The following is a 16,736-nucleotide window of genomic DNA, read 5'->3' as shown; positions in this document are numbered from 1 at the left end:
CTAAATGACTTGGGCAAGATGAAAGAACTAATCCTTATGATACTTCAGATGTTCGACACTGTTCTTTTGCTTAGTCCCTATAACGCACACACATACCCTGTGCCTAACCGATCAGCAATATAAGGTGTCTTAGGGTTACTATGCTGTGAGGAAATATCATGACCAAAGCAACCTGGGGAGGAAAGGATTTATTCATTCTCAGCTCAACATAACAGTTCATTATCAAAAGCAGTGAGGGCAGGAACTCAAGCTGGACAGGAACCTGGAGGCAGGAGCTGATGCAGAGGCCATGTAGGGTTGGGTGCTGCTTACTGGCTTGCTCCCCATGGCTTTCTCACCCTGCTTTTTTATAGAACCAGGAACATCAGCTCAGGGATGGGACCACCCACAAAGGACCTATCAATCACTAATTAATAAAATGCTCTACATGGTTGCCCATAGCTCTATCTTATGGAGACATTTTCTTTTTTTATGATTTCATGTTTATGAACTTTTATTACAACAGAATAGTAACCAATAAACATGAGCTTAGCAAAGAAGGTAACTACTCATCCCTACTTCAACTGACATGTCCATAAGTCAAGAGAGATTCTTAAATGAGTCTAAATATAGACATTCCTGAACAAGATCAGGGTTGGTCATGGAGCCCATGCTTTCAAAGTTAAATGATGGGAGTAAGAGACAGAAAAATAGAAGGATCCTGGCTAAGGGACAGGACACTTAGAAGGTGTAAAGACTCTTGCTGACTACAGAAACATGCTAAAGTTCTCACTAATGCTACTTAGAGAAGACATGAACATGTCAGAGACAGATGAAATGACAATCTCCCAGGGAGACATTTTCTTAATTGGGGCTTGCTCCTTCCTGATGACTCTAATGTGTCAAGCTGGCCGAAAACTAGCCAGTACATAAGAGAATACAGTGAGGAGGAATCAAACTTGGCCGTAGCAGTCTCGAAATATATTAATGAGTAAGTGGGTTGGATCAAACATTAAAGCATACAAAAATGAAAGCTGCAGACTGCTAGTGGGCATTCTAGGTATAAAATAAACATTGAGTCCTGAATTTAGTATAAGTCTTGTAAATTCTTTGTTAGTAATTAGTGACAATGTGGGAGTGGAGGCTAAAGACAGAAGGGAGAAGGCTGAGCTCACATTATTTACAGGCTGCTGACACACCACAGACAGCAGACACAGAAGCATCTCCTGTGACATGCTGCAAGGCATGTATGCATGGTGTGCTTGAACTTGGCCTTTGTAGGCTGCAGCAGGAGTGGATTTAAGAGATATATAATTTTGAGTGGAAAAATGCATTGAGTATTCCTGTGTCTTTGCCACCCAGTCCCCACCAGATAGTTGTACTACTGTGCATTGCTTCTTTCAAGAAACACTTTCTTTTTGGTTTGACAATTTAGAAGTCACACTACATACATTTTGATTGAAATCATATGAAAACATAAAAATTTAGTTAAATTTACATGAAAATATAAGTTAAAACACTTTGGAAAACCTTTTGTTGCCTTTAAAGACATTTAAAAGCAAATTGAAGATTATGTTTATCAATCCAGTCTTTCAGTATTTATAGACAAAAAAAAACTTGTCTTTGTTGAAAATGCTTAGTTATCAAGAAAGATAAATCTTTTCTCACTTATACCAGGGGGCAAGAGAATCAGAAGCTGACAACAGCATGGTGTAATAAACACTGCACTGCCAACAGAATAGTGTAATAAACACTGCACTGCCAACAGAATAGTGTAATAAACACTGCACTGTCAACAGCATAGTGTAATAAACACTGCACTGTCAAGAGCATGGTGTAATAAACACTGCACTGTCAAGAGCATGGTGTAATAAACACTGCACTGCAAACAACTTGGTGTAATAAACACTGCACTGTCAGGAGCATGGTGTAATAAACACTGCATTGCAATAGCAGGTGGATATCTACCATTACTAGAGCAGAGTTTTACTTTACATCAAGATGAATTCTAATCAGTTTTCTTATAAGAGAGGATGTCAGGCAGAAATCTCATTTTTGTTAAAAGTCGATATATTTTGTTATATAAATTTCAAACTTACATAAAAATAGAGACGGTATAATACATTCCCCATGTACCCATTACCTGGTTTAAATTCCTACCATAAGCCGATCTTGCTTGATGGCCCTTCACAGTATCTCCTATCATCTCAACTGGGTCATTTTAAGCAAAGCTAAGGTACCAAATCATTTTATTTATAAATACTTTAGAAACTCATATTCTTAAAAGTTATATTGTGAGAGACTATAAACTACTTCTGCCTAGTTTTAAGTTTGGAAACACTGCATTTAAACACAATCAGACAAAATATAGACAGGGAAGACATGATGTGAGCTCTGAACTGAACCTTCTTAAGATTCTTACAAATGAGGGACACAGGGCCAATAGAGGGCGGTATGTTAGGGGTTTCCCCTGCAGTCCTGGAGTCAGTACCTGCCTTCTGGTGCTGACAGGGTAGAAAGGCAGCCACGCTGACAGTTTTCTGCCTGCTGTGAATGCAACTATACACAATATAATTATATATATTAAATAAACAATATATTACATATAATTACAATAATGAAACCTACTCAGTTCGTATAATTCTACTTGTATGTATGCTTTCAGGGCTGACCACTTGGCATTGCGGCTTTCTTCAAGGGCAGAAAGGTGCCAGTCCCCAAGTGTTAAAACTCAGAGAGAAATATGGGTGAAAAACATGGATTAAATTTTCCACTTGAAAATTAAAGCTTTTTTCAAATCAGTAGTCCACAAATTAAATTTATTCTGAAAAAAGTAAAATACATAAAGCACAAAGCAAAATATTAAAAGCATCTACATAGGTTATGTTGGGTTTATAGTTTTATAATGTGCTCTCCAGTTAATAGGAAGTAACAAAAATTATAAGCATTTTGATAGTATTAAATATTCTTTTGTGAATCAACCTAATTGCTATAAGCAATACAGCCAATAGATAGCACAAAACATATCCACTGGGTGCTCTACTAATTTACAATGAGCACTCATCTGTACTGCATATCTGAATATAAACACACACAGACATTAAAAATGCTGTCTAGAAGTGGGAATTCTGGGTAATAAGCTGTATTCCTTTTTCTTTTTGTTATAGCCATAGTGTTGCTTTCCATATTAAAAAAAATCCTCTCAGCATTGGGAATGAAATATGTTCACTGTTTCATGCTTGTACTAGTTAGTGTAGTAAATAGCATGAATAGTTGACATAAGTTTTCATTACTTGGAAGAACCTTTGATTGGAGAAGTTTATATGAATAATGTACAAATAATACCTCCACTTAAAATGATCTATTATTGTGGTGGTTTGAGTAGGTACGGCCCCCGTAGACTCATGTGTTTGAGTGCTTGGCCCATAGGGAGTGGTGCTATTAGGAGGTGTTGCCTTGTTGGAGGAAGTGTGAAGGTGGGCTTTGAAGTCAAGCTACACCCAGTGTGGACATAGTTGCTACTGCTGCCTGCAGATCAAGATGTAGAACTTTCAGTTCCTTCTCCAGCAACACGTCTGCCTGCATGCCACTATGAAGATAATGGGCTAAACCTCTGAAACTGTAAGCCAGCCCCAATTAAATGTCTTCTTCTGTAAGAATTTGTGAGGTCATGGTGTCTCTTTACAGCAATAGAACTAAGCAATAGAACTAAGATGGAAGTTGGTACCAGGAGTGTGGTATTTCTGTGGTAGGCCTGATCATGCTTTGTTTGGTGTCACTTGGACTTTAAGAGTTTGGGTTATGAAAGCAATGGAATGCTTAAAGTGCTACTTAATGGACCATTACTAGTAGGAACATGAAAGACAATGGGGGCCCTGCTTAAATGTTTCAGATGAGAATTTTCATATGTTGCCTAGAGATTGTTCTTCTGATGTTTTGGTGAAGAATGTAGCTGGCATTTGCCCTTGTTAAAAGAGTCTGACTGAGGCTAAAATGAAGAGATTTCAATTAATTCTGTTGGTGGAGGAAATATAAAAACAGCCTAGTATTAACTCTGTTATGTGGCTATTGATCTTATACAGGTCAATAATTAAAAAGAACAAACTAAGCAAGTAAAATACAAAATACACAATTTGAGGAGAAAAGGAGTACCAGGAAGTAGAATGAAACTAAGCCTTGTATTCAAGGAGACAAACAGATTAAGAAATAAAATAAAGGGAGTGATGATCTCAGGACAAGACCCCACTCAGGTGAACCTCCAACTTGAGAAAAGGAATTAGGGAACAGCTTAGGTCCAGGCATGGTGGTGCATGCCTTTAATCTCAGTACTCAGAATCAGAGTTTGGCAGATCTCTGAGCTGAGCCAGCATGGTCTGCAGATCAAGTTTTGGGACAGCCAAGCTTGGGCAGTGAAGGAAACCATGGAAAACAGAAAGCAGGTGAAGATGTAATTGAATGAGGGGTCCAGCCTCAGCAAACAGCAGAACTTGGCAGCTTTGGCCATGCGGTTCTGAATTTAGAGTTGTGGATAGAAGAAAGGGGTTTTGGAATCTTCCTTGGTGACCAAAGAAAGCTGCTGATGCCAGGCATGTGTCAGGGATGTCCCTGCATGGAGACCCAGAGAGGTCATTGTCGTGAAGCTGTGAAGTGAAGCCTGAATTGCCTTGGAGATCTCAAGATGTTGGAGATGCTAGAGCTGTGAGATATCTGTTGAGGAGCTGCTAACAGGGAATAGACCCAGCTCAAGAGAATGAAGTGTGTTGAAGTCAACAAAGCTGAAAGTAGTTGGAGATCTGAATAGTGCTTTGAAATCAGACATAGAGATGTAGAGTTTGGAGTTTACCTGGCTGGTTTTTGGCCTTGCTTTGTTCCAGTATTTCCTTACTATGCTCTCTCTCCTCCAATTTGGAATGGTAATGTATACCCTATGTCATTATAAGTTGGAAACATGTGATCTGTTTTTTTATTTTTTATTTTAGAGGGGATTACAGTTAAGAGAGTGCATGAATCTCAGAAGAGACTTCGAACTTTGGGTTTTTAAACATTGTTAAGACTATGATAGACTGTGAGGACTTTTGAAGTTGTATTAAACACATTTTGCATTATGTAATTACTATAAGCCTATGGAAGCCAGGGAGTGGAATGTGGTGCTTTGAATAAGTATGGCCTCCATAGTCTCATGTGTTTGAATGCTTGGTCCATAGGGATTGGCACTATTAGGAGGTGTGGCTTTGTAGGAGTAGGTGTGGCCTTGTTGGAGGAAATATAGGTGTAGGCTTTGAGGTCTCCCATGATCAAGCTATGCCCAGTGTGGACACAGTTGTTTCTGCTGCCTGCAGATCAAGATGCAGAACTTTCAGCTCCTTCTCCAGCATCATGTCTGCTGCATGCCACCATTAAGATAAGGGACTAAGCCTCCGTAACTTTAAGCCAGCCCCAATTAAATGGTTTTCTTTATAAGAATTGCTGTGGTCGTGGTGTCTCTTCACAGCAATTGAAACCCTAAGACAATTATTTTTATATAAATTTGTTTCACAAAACACATTTTGATCATTTCTTTCCACTCTCCCAACTCCTCCCTAAATTTCTCTACCACCCTATCCAGCTTCAAGTTCTTTTTTCTCTCTCTCCTAAAAACAAAACAAAACAGAATCAGGAGAAAACAACAAAATGAAAAAATGAAACAAAACAGACAAATTAAAATAAATAAAGAGAAAATAAAACAAAATCCCACAAAAATAACACGGAGTCATTTTGTGTTGGCCAACTACTCCTAGCCATCAGGTTTGCCCCTGAGTATGGTTGATATTTCTAGGACACTTCATTGGAGAAAACTGATTTTTTTTCCATTTCCCAGATGGTATCTTGAGATGGTATTGTGTTCCCCAAAATATTGTACACCCTAATAAACTTATCTGGGGTCAGAGACAGAACAGCCATGATATTAAACATAGAGGCTAGGCAGTGGTAGCACACGCCTTTAATCCCAGCACTTGGGAGGCAGAGCTAGGCAGAAATCCGTGTATTCAAGGATACAGCCAAGCATGGTGACTCACACCTTTAATCCCAGAAAGCGAGCCTTTAATCCCAGGGAGTGATATTAGAAGGCAGAAAGATATATAAAGTGTGAGGACCAGTAAGTATAAGCATTTGGCCTGGTTAAGCATTCAGGCTTTTGAGCAGCAATTCAGCTGAGACCCATTCTGGATGAGGACTCAGAGGCCTCCAGTCTGAGAGAACAAGACCAGCTGAGGATCTGGTGAGGTGAGGTAGCTGTGGCTTGTTCTGGTTCTCTGATCTTCCAGTTCACCCCAATACCTGGTGCAGGCTTGATTTTATTAATAAGAACTTTTAAGATTCATGCTACAGTATCTATTGCAGATAGCTCCTTGGTTAGGGATGGAGCTCTGTTCACTTCCCCTTTTCAGTGCTGGCATTTTATCTAGTTTGAACATGTACAGGTCTTATATGTGCTGTCATTGTCTCTGTGAGTTTATATGTATATCAGTTGGGTTGTATCTGGAAATGTTGTCTCCTTGGAGTCATCCATCACATATAAAATCTGGATTATGTTGTCTTTGATATTCATAACTAAAGAAAAACATTTAATTGTAAAAGCTGTTCACTTATGCCAAAATGTAAATTTTAAAGGTACCTTGACTTCAAAGTTTAGATATAAGGATATGTTACTTTGGAAAAGAGGTTCTGCTTTTGTTTCCACAGAAAGCCAGAGACTGTGGATTTGTTCCAGATTAAGATACATCAGGTTTCACCAGCCAAGACCCCCTGAAAGGTCTCCAATGACACCATGGCCCAGATGATCCAACATCCAGAGCAGTTTCAAGGCAACTGGTTCACACAATTCAGCCTCAAGGACTACCCCATAGGCCTAAAATTTTCTTTGCGTCCCCATAAGATACAGCGCCCCCCTCCAGCAGGAAGTAGTAAGAGATGCTACGCCCAAATTCCCAAATATACCAAGCTGGCTTTAGAGGTGGAATTGGCTCACTCCCCCTCTAAACCCAGACATATTGTTTTAAAAAAAATGGTTAAAAGATTCTTCTGTCCCAAATCAGAAGAGCCCTCTGGTATGGGACAGAGAAAAACCAATATTTTTATTTAAAACAGGTTGATTATAAATGTGATCTCTTTCTAAAAAAGAAAAGGGGATTTTATATAGATATATAGGAGGATATAGAGATGATAAGATAAAAAGATAGATTAATCAACCTACTTTTAAAGAACAACTTGTTTAAAATGTTTTACATTGGTATAGATTTTAGTTTATGTTTAAAATGTTTTACATTGGTATAAATTTTAGTTTTTTGATACAAACTTGAAGTTGATTTTGTTATACTGTATATATATATTTCTATTCTTGTTTGAGGTATTATGTTTATGTAACTCATTTAAAATTGTAATGGATAATTAAAAATAGATTAATAATTAGTCATCTATGATAATCATATTTGTAGCCATGTTAGTTAAGTCTTCTACGTATACATAGATATATTTCAGATAGACAGGTAATCTTCAAACACTTCATAGACCTAGAGAATATGGCATTTAAATAACTTAGAATTCTGTTGACGTGAGACACAATTGCTCCTGGCTGCACCAATTGATCCCGAGAGAATGTTGGGCTTCTAAGACATTTCCATTTGGAAGTTTGTCTTCTTGGCACAAAATGGCCTACTTGGCAAAGAACTGCCCTTGCCTTGACAGCTGACAGTACAAATATAATGCTGTCCTTTCTGGACAAGCGGGACACAAGGAAAGCACCCACTGTACTCTGCCAAGACAGGGTAAGATGGTCTCTCAGAATTCCTGCTTCTAAAAATGGTCTGTCAGATACTCTAGGCCTGTAGCCAATTTGAATGCACCAACAATGCTGAGAAACATTAGGTGACTGTCCAGGCTGCCAGCTGTCTTGGTCTACTTTTGCAAGATTCCCAAAAGTTGCTTGCATCCATCTACCATTTCTCAGGTACCATTATGTTCCTTCTCAGGTCTTTGATGTGGTTGAAAACTAGATAGTTGTAATTTCCTCAGTTATGACAAAAGATAAGTTAGATATAAAACCTTAAATTCACAAATATAAGATAGATAGGACATCTTCTTTAATATTGTAACTGTAATTCTTGCTCGATAATTGTTTTGTTATATGTAATTTTACCATGTTAAAGTTAAAACCTTACTTTTTACAAAAAGAAAAAAAGGGGAAATGCTGTGGATATCATTCTATATAAATAAAACACTGATGGCCAGTGACCAGGCAGGAAGTAGGTGGCCAGGCAGGAAGTAGGTGGGACAAGGAGAAAGGAGAATTCTGGGAAGCGGAAGGCTGGAGAGACACTGCAGCCACTGCTAGGACAAGCAGCATGTAGAGACTCTGGTAAGCCACCAGCCACGTGGCAAGGTATAGATTTATAAAAATAGGTTAATTTAAGATAAAATAACAGTTAGCAAGAAGCCTGCCATGGCCATACAGTTTATAAGTGATATAAGCTTCTGAGTGATTATTTTATACATGGATTGTGGGACTGCGGGGCTTGGGGAACCTGGAGAGAAGCCCTCCAGCAACATCACCATATTTCCCCTTTTCTATTTTAATAAAAAGAAAAAAGGAAAAAAGTTGTAACTAATGTAAGAAAAACTATATACAAAAGTACAATAACTATATACCATATGTACAAGTAATAAATACCTAAACAATGTCTAGTCCATTTGTATTTGACAAATTCAGAGAAAATAATTCCATTATCTATCCTACTTTGTTAAGTACAAAATGTACCTAATTCACTTTCTATCCTAACTAATCTTCAACTACAACTAACTAATCTTCAACTATAATTAACTAACCTTCAACTATAACTAACTAATATTCAACTATAACTAACTAATCTTCAACTCCAACTAACTAATCTTCAAATCCCTCAGAGACCCAAGAAGGAAATAATATTACCTAATAAAAAATAAAAACAGGAAGTGCATGCAAGCAGCCTCCAAAAAAAAAAAAAAATGTGAGTTGATAGAAACAGCCAGCTGCCTGGACAGTCACCCGAGGTTTCTACGCAGTGTTGGGGCATCATCTTCAGCCTATAGGCTTAGCATATCTGACAGACTCATTTGTGAAGTAGGGTGTACACCAGGTCAATAGTTTGACCTCACATTGGGTGAGAACAGTCCATCTACCAGAAACACCTGAATTCCACTAGTGTCCTGTTATGATTCAGGATTTTAAATTCTGGAAATTGTTGATTTTTTTTCATTCAGCTGTCCCTTCTTCTTGGCTATGTGTGTGTGTGGCTTCATCTCAGCATCCTGTTCTTCTCCATATCCTTCTATTAAATGCCAGTCTACTTGAGAGGTGTGAGTTTAGTTACTCTTCAAGAATAACTGTTTCAGCTGTCGTTCCACTGCACATCAGAAGCCATTGGCCCACTGCCTGTTCAGCTGCCTTTGAAGAAAAGGGCACTGTGCCTTTTCTGGATTGCGAAGGCCACTTCAGGGATAGTGCCATATTTTCCTGGCCTCAGAAGATGCTTTTTGATAAAGCCATAACTGTACTTGTTTTGGCAAGAATCAGTAGTCCTTTGTTTCATGTCCTGTCTGTCCTGTTAGTCAGCAGTTGATTTGAGGATACTTTGTTGTCCAGTGGCTAACTTTTGCCACAATGAAAGTTAACTCCATATGCAGTTTCTTCATTACCCACATTTTCTCTGAAGTAGATTGGTACTGCCAGGAGCCGACATGTCTCATAGTCATAACAAAAAGAAAAATTTTCTAAGTTATTAAAACATTTTAAATGCCATATTCTGTAGATCTCTGAGGGGTTTGAAGATGACCTGTCTATCTAAAATATATCTGCTCAATTTTGAAAACATACCTAATATGACTACACGTTCTATTATAATGTTTAACTACTAACTTTCATTTCTTTATATCCTAATAGTTGGTAATAATAACATTCAAGGATCAGAAAAACATTGTTAAATGAACGGTATAAGTACAATTAGAAATATACATATAGCATTTTCTAACAATATCAATTTCAATGTATATATAATTTGTATATAATATAAAACAATCCAATCCAATGTAAAGTATTTAAAACTAGTAATTTTCTTTTTTTAAACAAGAACTTTAATCTCCTTTGCTTAGCTCTTTTCCTAACCCTTAACAACTTGTAACCAACCCCCCTAAACAATGAAAATTATCCCAGACCCAAAACCCATTAAAAAGACTAAAAAACCACCTGCCCCACACCACCTCTTTGGGAATGTGGGTGTTGTATTCTTAAAATTGCTTCCTGCTAGGTATGGGCAAAGTTATCTTTATCCTGAAAAGAAAAATTTTAGGTTAATTGTCAACTTCTAGGAAAGGTAACTATATCCTTCGTTATCCAGTCTGTGCATAATGCCAAAGTTCAGGGTTTAATCTCAAGTCCTTATTCAAGTAGTCTTTGAAACTGGATCATCTCAGCCAGCCCTATTAGGTTTTATTCAGTGAGATTTTCCTGATGATTAGTGCTTTATCTAGCATCACTCTCTTCAAATATTAGCCTATCTCTAAGCATTTTGAAACATTTTGTCAAGAAAGAAAACCTTTTTATGGTTCTCAGATGGAGAAATTTATAGTCTGAGGCTAATGGACTTTGGTTCATTTCCAAAAGATCATGGCATTAGATGACATTCATTTTAAAATGACGACAGTACAGACTTTACTGCATCATACTGTGTTACAGATTAAACTATCAAATTTTATGAGTATGTCTTCAGTCTGTGTTGTGTTTGTGCAAGTGATGAAAGAACATGTTAGTGTAGAAGGGTCCTTAGCAGTCATCAACTTATTTTCAGATTATATGAAACAACTAAGCCTAACACACACACACACACACACACACACACACACACACACACACACACACACACACACGGAAACCCCAGTTCCCTCTGTGTAAGAACACCATGGACTTTGAAACCACTCCTTCTTATCTGCACAAGCATGTCTCAGCTTCTTTCCTCCTTGCCCTTGCTTTTCATGCCCTCACATTCCCTTTTGTTTCTTCTCACTTACAATATCTTATTTCATTTTCAGCCATACATTGGCACTTACACAATTTTCCATGGGCATGCTGAACATGTTGTTATCTCTGTCTAGAGTGTCCTTTATGTCTATTTGCAAAGTCTAGATTCCTCTTTCTATATCTAGCATTTCTTCTATATCTTCCTTTTTCCTATATCTAACAGTGGAATGAAGCCCTACCAATTCCTTTCTCTATCACTCCCTGGTCTGTGCTACACCTGTACTTTACAATACTTCTTATGTTTTCTATGAGTGTATTTGCATGCCTTAGATAAAATATTAATTTGCCTGTCCTCTCCACTAGATAGTACATACCTTGAGGGCAAGATGCTCTTTAGTTATTTTCTGACTTTCAATCACTGCCATTATTAAAAGAGCAATGCACTTGTCTATGTTTAGTAAATAATATGCATTGAAGTTTTCTTAAATAAAAGTGACCCTTCAAATGACTAAGATACTCTGAGAAAATAGATTATCAGTATCTTAAGGGATACCTGCTGATCCAGGATCTCTAATTTCTCTTCTGAAGTATGATATATCAGTAGAACTTGTGGATATTTGGTTACAATACTGCACAGGAAGTTCTCAGAGTTCTTGAGAAGAAATGACAAGAGGATCAGTTTGTAGGTACTATTTGAGTTTTGAAATGTAGATTGTGTCATAAGGTTTTCTTAGACAAATTTATGTAATTTTGTATTATGTCCAAATGTCCCAAGATCCATAGTTCTGCCTGGGCTGAAGCCCAGCCTATGTGACTATGCCAAATCATTAACCCGTGACGCCTGGTTTTCCTACCTACTTCACGGGTGAAGGATCTTGTAGGACTAATGTAATGGCTGAATGAGAGTGATGTTGTTATGAGTAAGTATTTTGCATAACACGTAGCACAAAACCGCGTGTTAAGTAACAGCAATGCCATCACTGCTGCAGCCTGGTGAACTGCATTTACAGAACATAGCACCCACTCAAGCTCAGTTGAGTTCAGAGGGTTTCGTGTTAAGCACTAGTGGTATATTTATGTAATTCACATACTTAACTTCTCTGTCTCTTTTCTACAGTTTAAAACAAACCTTAGTATTTGACTCACCTTTAAACTTATAAGAGATGATGAATGAAATGTCTATGGTACACTTAACACAGAGCTCAAAAATAGAGTCTTGATAAATGGTCATTATTGGGCATAAGAGATGGCTTAGTAAATAAAGTAATTGCCATGTAAACATGAGGACCTGATTTTTATAGAATTGACATGAAAATCTGGTCATAGTGCCTAAAATCTCAGTTTGGGAAGGGTCATAGACAGGTGGCTCCTTGAAGTTCATTGAGTAGCCAGCTTAGCCAATTCAGTGTATTTTAGGTATGCTGAGAGACTCTGTCTCAAAAGACAAAGGCAGAGAGCAATCAAGGAAAGATACTCAATGTCAACCCTTGATCCAAACATCACACACACACACACACACACACACACACACACACACACACACACACACACAGAGAGAGAGAGAGAGAGAGAGAGAAGCGGGGGAGAAATAAGCAAATAGTGATTATTATTGTATTGACAGATCATCCAAGCCAAGAGAAAGTAACTTTCAGTAAGTATACATTATTTTTTAATAGATTTTTCATTTTTAATTTCATATGTAATATTATTTAAAAATTAGTTCACTGTAGCTATTTGTATATATGAAAAGTCTCACTTGTGGGAGACCAGCTCCCACATTTATTTACCCCAGGGACTCTTGGGGAGAGAAGGATAAGAGACTTAGATAGAAATATAGAGGGGAGAGAAATAGATAGAAACACAAGACAGTCTCGGGTAGGCCTAGATCCTTATCCACCGGCCCAGAACTTTACTCAAAAGAGCTTTTTATAACAATGCCAAAAGGTGAGGCAAAAAGACCCCCATTGCTAGACACAGAAATTGTAGACTCTTCCAAACATCTGGCACTCAGGCCAGTGGTCTAATCATCCTCTCATGCAATTCTGCTGGGTAAAGCTACTAGGAAACCTCTGTGGGCTCCAACGCTCACTTAAATTCCAAATTCTTTTTATCTCCTTCTCTAGTTTGATATATTTTTTTTTAACTTCCAAAGTATAGATGATACCTTTATTTGAAATGAATTTTAAAGTGACATTTACATTTCAAAAGGTTAAAATTAGGAAACAAATAATGTGAAAACCCTGAAATACGAATGGCTTTGCCAGTTGAGAAGCTCATGGAGAAATTCATGGTATACGATGCTAAAGGGAATTAAGTTTTGTTAACATGATAATATATTACAAGGAATGAAAAACAGCCATTTTATTATATTTATATTATTTTATATTTATATAATAAATAGAATGGCTATTTTTGCATGAGGCTAATGGCATGTTTTGGAAGAAAAAGTTTATGAACTGAAAAAGGTAATGACAGGAACAATCAAAAAATAAAACACAGTGCAGAAAGAGAACCTTAAAGACTAAAAGATTGTGACATTGTCAGGAAAAAAAATCACACAGTTACTGTATGAACTATTTGAATTTTCCATCTTGGACTAGAGACATAATACATGTTTGATGTAATGATTGTCCAAAGTAATCTAAGAAGCCAAGCTTCAAACACAGTAAATGGGAAATAGGAGCATAATGAGATCAAATGGATATATGCAAGTATCAAAAGAAATGTTTAAAAAGATAAGGCTGCCATGAGTTTTCTCTCAACAGATACAAAACAATTGGAATAACCTCCTGTAGTTTGATATTTTTTAGAAATAGTTCAGAAAAAATTTTTCGGTCTTTGACATGCTATTTTAATGTTATTTGAAAGCATGTTTTAATTCATTTTGTTACCTTCTATTAGTAGTTATTGGTTATGTATAAAGCCCACAAAGCTAACAAGTAACTTTATGAAAAATCTATGGGCTCACAACTGCTGGCTCTAGCATACTCTCTGGTGGTGCAGCACCGAGTACAAGTAATAGCTCCCTGGGCCTGGCAGGTAATTATTGTTTTTGTGTGGTTTTCTTCAGCAGTTGAGTCAGTTGCCCTGAACTTTGCTGTGGTGAGAGAAGCACAAGCCAGCTCCCTGGAGTCTGCACACTTCAGCACCTCCCTCACCCCACATTGCTCATGCTCCTTTGGATGTTCTTTGATATTCTTGGACCCCAGTGTGACAAAGGATTCTGTTAGCCTAAAGTACCTGATCTGCTCCTTTTGTCCTTCTCCCACTCTATACAGAAGAAAGCAGGCATTCCCACAGTACTGAGACTCTTCTGTCAGAAGGTGAATGGAAGGTGCTAGTGGTGACCGGAGATACAGGGACACAGGCCAATGTCACACTCTGGGTGTATGGAGATGAAGGAGTCACTGGACCAATCAGTCTTACCAAGGACAGCCCAGAGCAGCTCTTCCTTCCAGGACAGAAGGATGAGTTTCAGGTAAGCAGCATCGGCAGTCATTTTATTGTTTGAACATTATAAAGGCATGTAGTGTGGGGGAGGGAGGGAGAGAGAGAGAGAGAGAGAGAGAGAGAGAGAGAGAGAGAGAGAGAGAGAGAGAGAGAGAGAGAGAAAAAGAGAGAGAGAGAGACTGTGTAAAATAAATTTAGTCTGTTATGAACACTGTTAGTTAATTAATTCCAATTCCCTATTGTAATAATCAAAATAAGCATATTTGCTCATGTCCTGTCTCTTGTGCAAGGAAGCAAGGAAGGTTACAGAAGAAAATTTCTTTTTTTAAGGACATTGCATTTAAAGCCATTGTCCCAAAAATCATCAATTCTAGTTCAAGTTGTCCCTGGATAAAAAGATATGGGAGACTCTTGGTGTAATGGAAGCTCCTCTCTCTACAGTTAGTGTACTTTCAGACATTGCTCAGCTGAACTGCATGTGTGTGAAGTAATTTCCTAGGCATTTTCACAGGCCATGTTCTGAGGCTATGCCCTTGCCAATTTTAATCTCCCTCTCACTTATTTCTTGCTGGGAGAGTTCTGAGCTATTGTGACTTGAATACGGCTGGCTGCTTGTCTGGTTTATAGGAACACTAGCCAAATTTCAATTAGGACAGTTACATTGCACTTGACTAATTCTCACCCCCTGCAGGGTGGTAGTAGTATGGTTGTTCAGTGCTTTAATTGAACAGCGGTTGCTCATCCTTGACAGCATCCCTGTGCACACTAGGGAATAGAGAATTATGGCAGCTAACCTAAGTCACCAGGCTGCCAAAGCTGTTTGGAGGACCAGCACCTGGCCTCACTATTATCTGGATGATTTTTGCATCTTCAGCTGTGAGCTTATAGGTCTACTTTTACACTCATTAATGGAGTTTTAGTGATGGAGCATGATTGTTTACAGTGATGGAGGGGTACTTTGATGTTGTCCATGTTGGTCACTCCCTATATACATGTGTTTTGAATGGTTTCTTGAAGATGATAGTTCATAATTCAGAATGCATGTTAGGGTTAGAACTCCAAGCCACCATCAGAAGCATGGCGTTCCTGATAATGTATCATATGTCATATGTATTGATGTGCTGGTAAATTGTATCATAGTTTTTCTGGAAAATATTCACCAGGGTAGAATATTAGAGGCTCATGACTGCACACTGGAGCACCTAGAGAGCTTTGAAAATTGATGATGACTGTTTGCACTTGCAGAGAACCTGGTTCGTTTCATTTGGGTGCAGCCTGGGCACCAACATTGTTAAAAGCTCCCTAAGTGCTTCTAAAGTCCAGTCATTATTACTAGTCTTAGTTCCAACACAAGACTGTAAGCCTGGTGTGCTGGACTGGTGCTGGCTTCCTGTGTGACAACTGTGTGACCTTGAAAGTGTCATTTAATTTCCCCATACCAATATTCTCTTTATGTGTAGAATGGGGGCAATGACTTCCATTCTTTTTAATCCCTGGGTGATGTATGACAGAAAGAACATGGATAAACCTTGAGAAAGAATCCTATTTACTACATAATAAATGTATTAAGTCAGTGAAATTGTGTCAGTTTTTGCAGGGTTAAAATTTACAGTGTTGAAAATTGGAATACCTTCTTCAATAAATCAGTCAAGTCATACATCATTTTGATGTGTGTTTTCCCCCCTTTATGATTTTGGCTAATGACTTGCTGTTTGTTTTATATTTTTTTATACTATGAAAATTATGTAAGATAAAAAGAAAATTCAAGATATATTCTTAAATGAGTTAAAAATGGGTCATAAAGCAGCAGAGGAACTTGTATCATCAAAACACATTTAGCTCAGAAACAGTGGTGGCTGGGAGGATCAAGCTGTTTTGCAGAGTGAGTGGGAACCTTTATCATCAGGAGCCAGTGTCCCACCAGTGAGAGCAATGGTCAAATCTGCTCCTTTTACAGATACAGGAGACATTGCCAAAGAACTCAGAGGTGATCCTTTGAAGCAAACTGAAAAGATTCAGTGAGTGAATGCCCGTGATCTGAATGGAAAAAATATATAATTTTTGAAAAGTGATTCTCTATTAATTCTATTCACTGATGAATGATGAGATTGTGGTGTGTGACATAAAAGCATACAGCAAGAAGCTCTTAGCTCTTAGCATTTCCCAGTGCCAAACTTGTACAAAAACAGTCATGGTCACCATTGGGTCATCTGCTGCAGGATTGATCCATGGCAGCTTTCTGAACCCCAATGAAACCACATCTGCAAAATATGCTCAG

At 37.9% G+C, this 16,736-nt stretch overlaps 1 protein-coding gene across 3 annotated transcripts in view; it reads left to right on the top strand.

Moving 5' to 3' along the window:
* Rp1 (RP1 axonemal microtubule associated) overlaps positions 1–16,736 on the top strand; it is a 378,321-nt gene that overhangs the window by 219,787 nt on the left and 141,798 nt on the right. For all 3 annotated transcript variants that reach the window (XM_076563965.1, XM_076563966.1, XM_076563964.1), the window contains exon 18: positions 14,287–14,486. In XM_076563965.1, coding sequence (XP_076420080.1) covers positions 14,287–14,486 — 200 coding nt within the window. The remainder of the gene's footprint in view (positions 1–14,286; positions 14,487–16,736) is intronic.

Source organism: Peromyscus maniculatus, chromosome 2, assembly GCF_049852395.1.
Source record: "Peromyscus maniculatus bairdii isolate BWxNUB_F1_BW_parent chromosome 2, HU_Pman_BW_mat_3.1, whole genome shotgun sequence".
Classification (NCBI taxonomy): Eukaryota; Metazoa; Chordata; class Mammalia; order Rodentia; family Cricetidae; genus Peromyscus; species Peromyscus maniculatus.
This window is presented reverse-complemented; position numbering and strand designations above follow the sequence as displayed.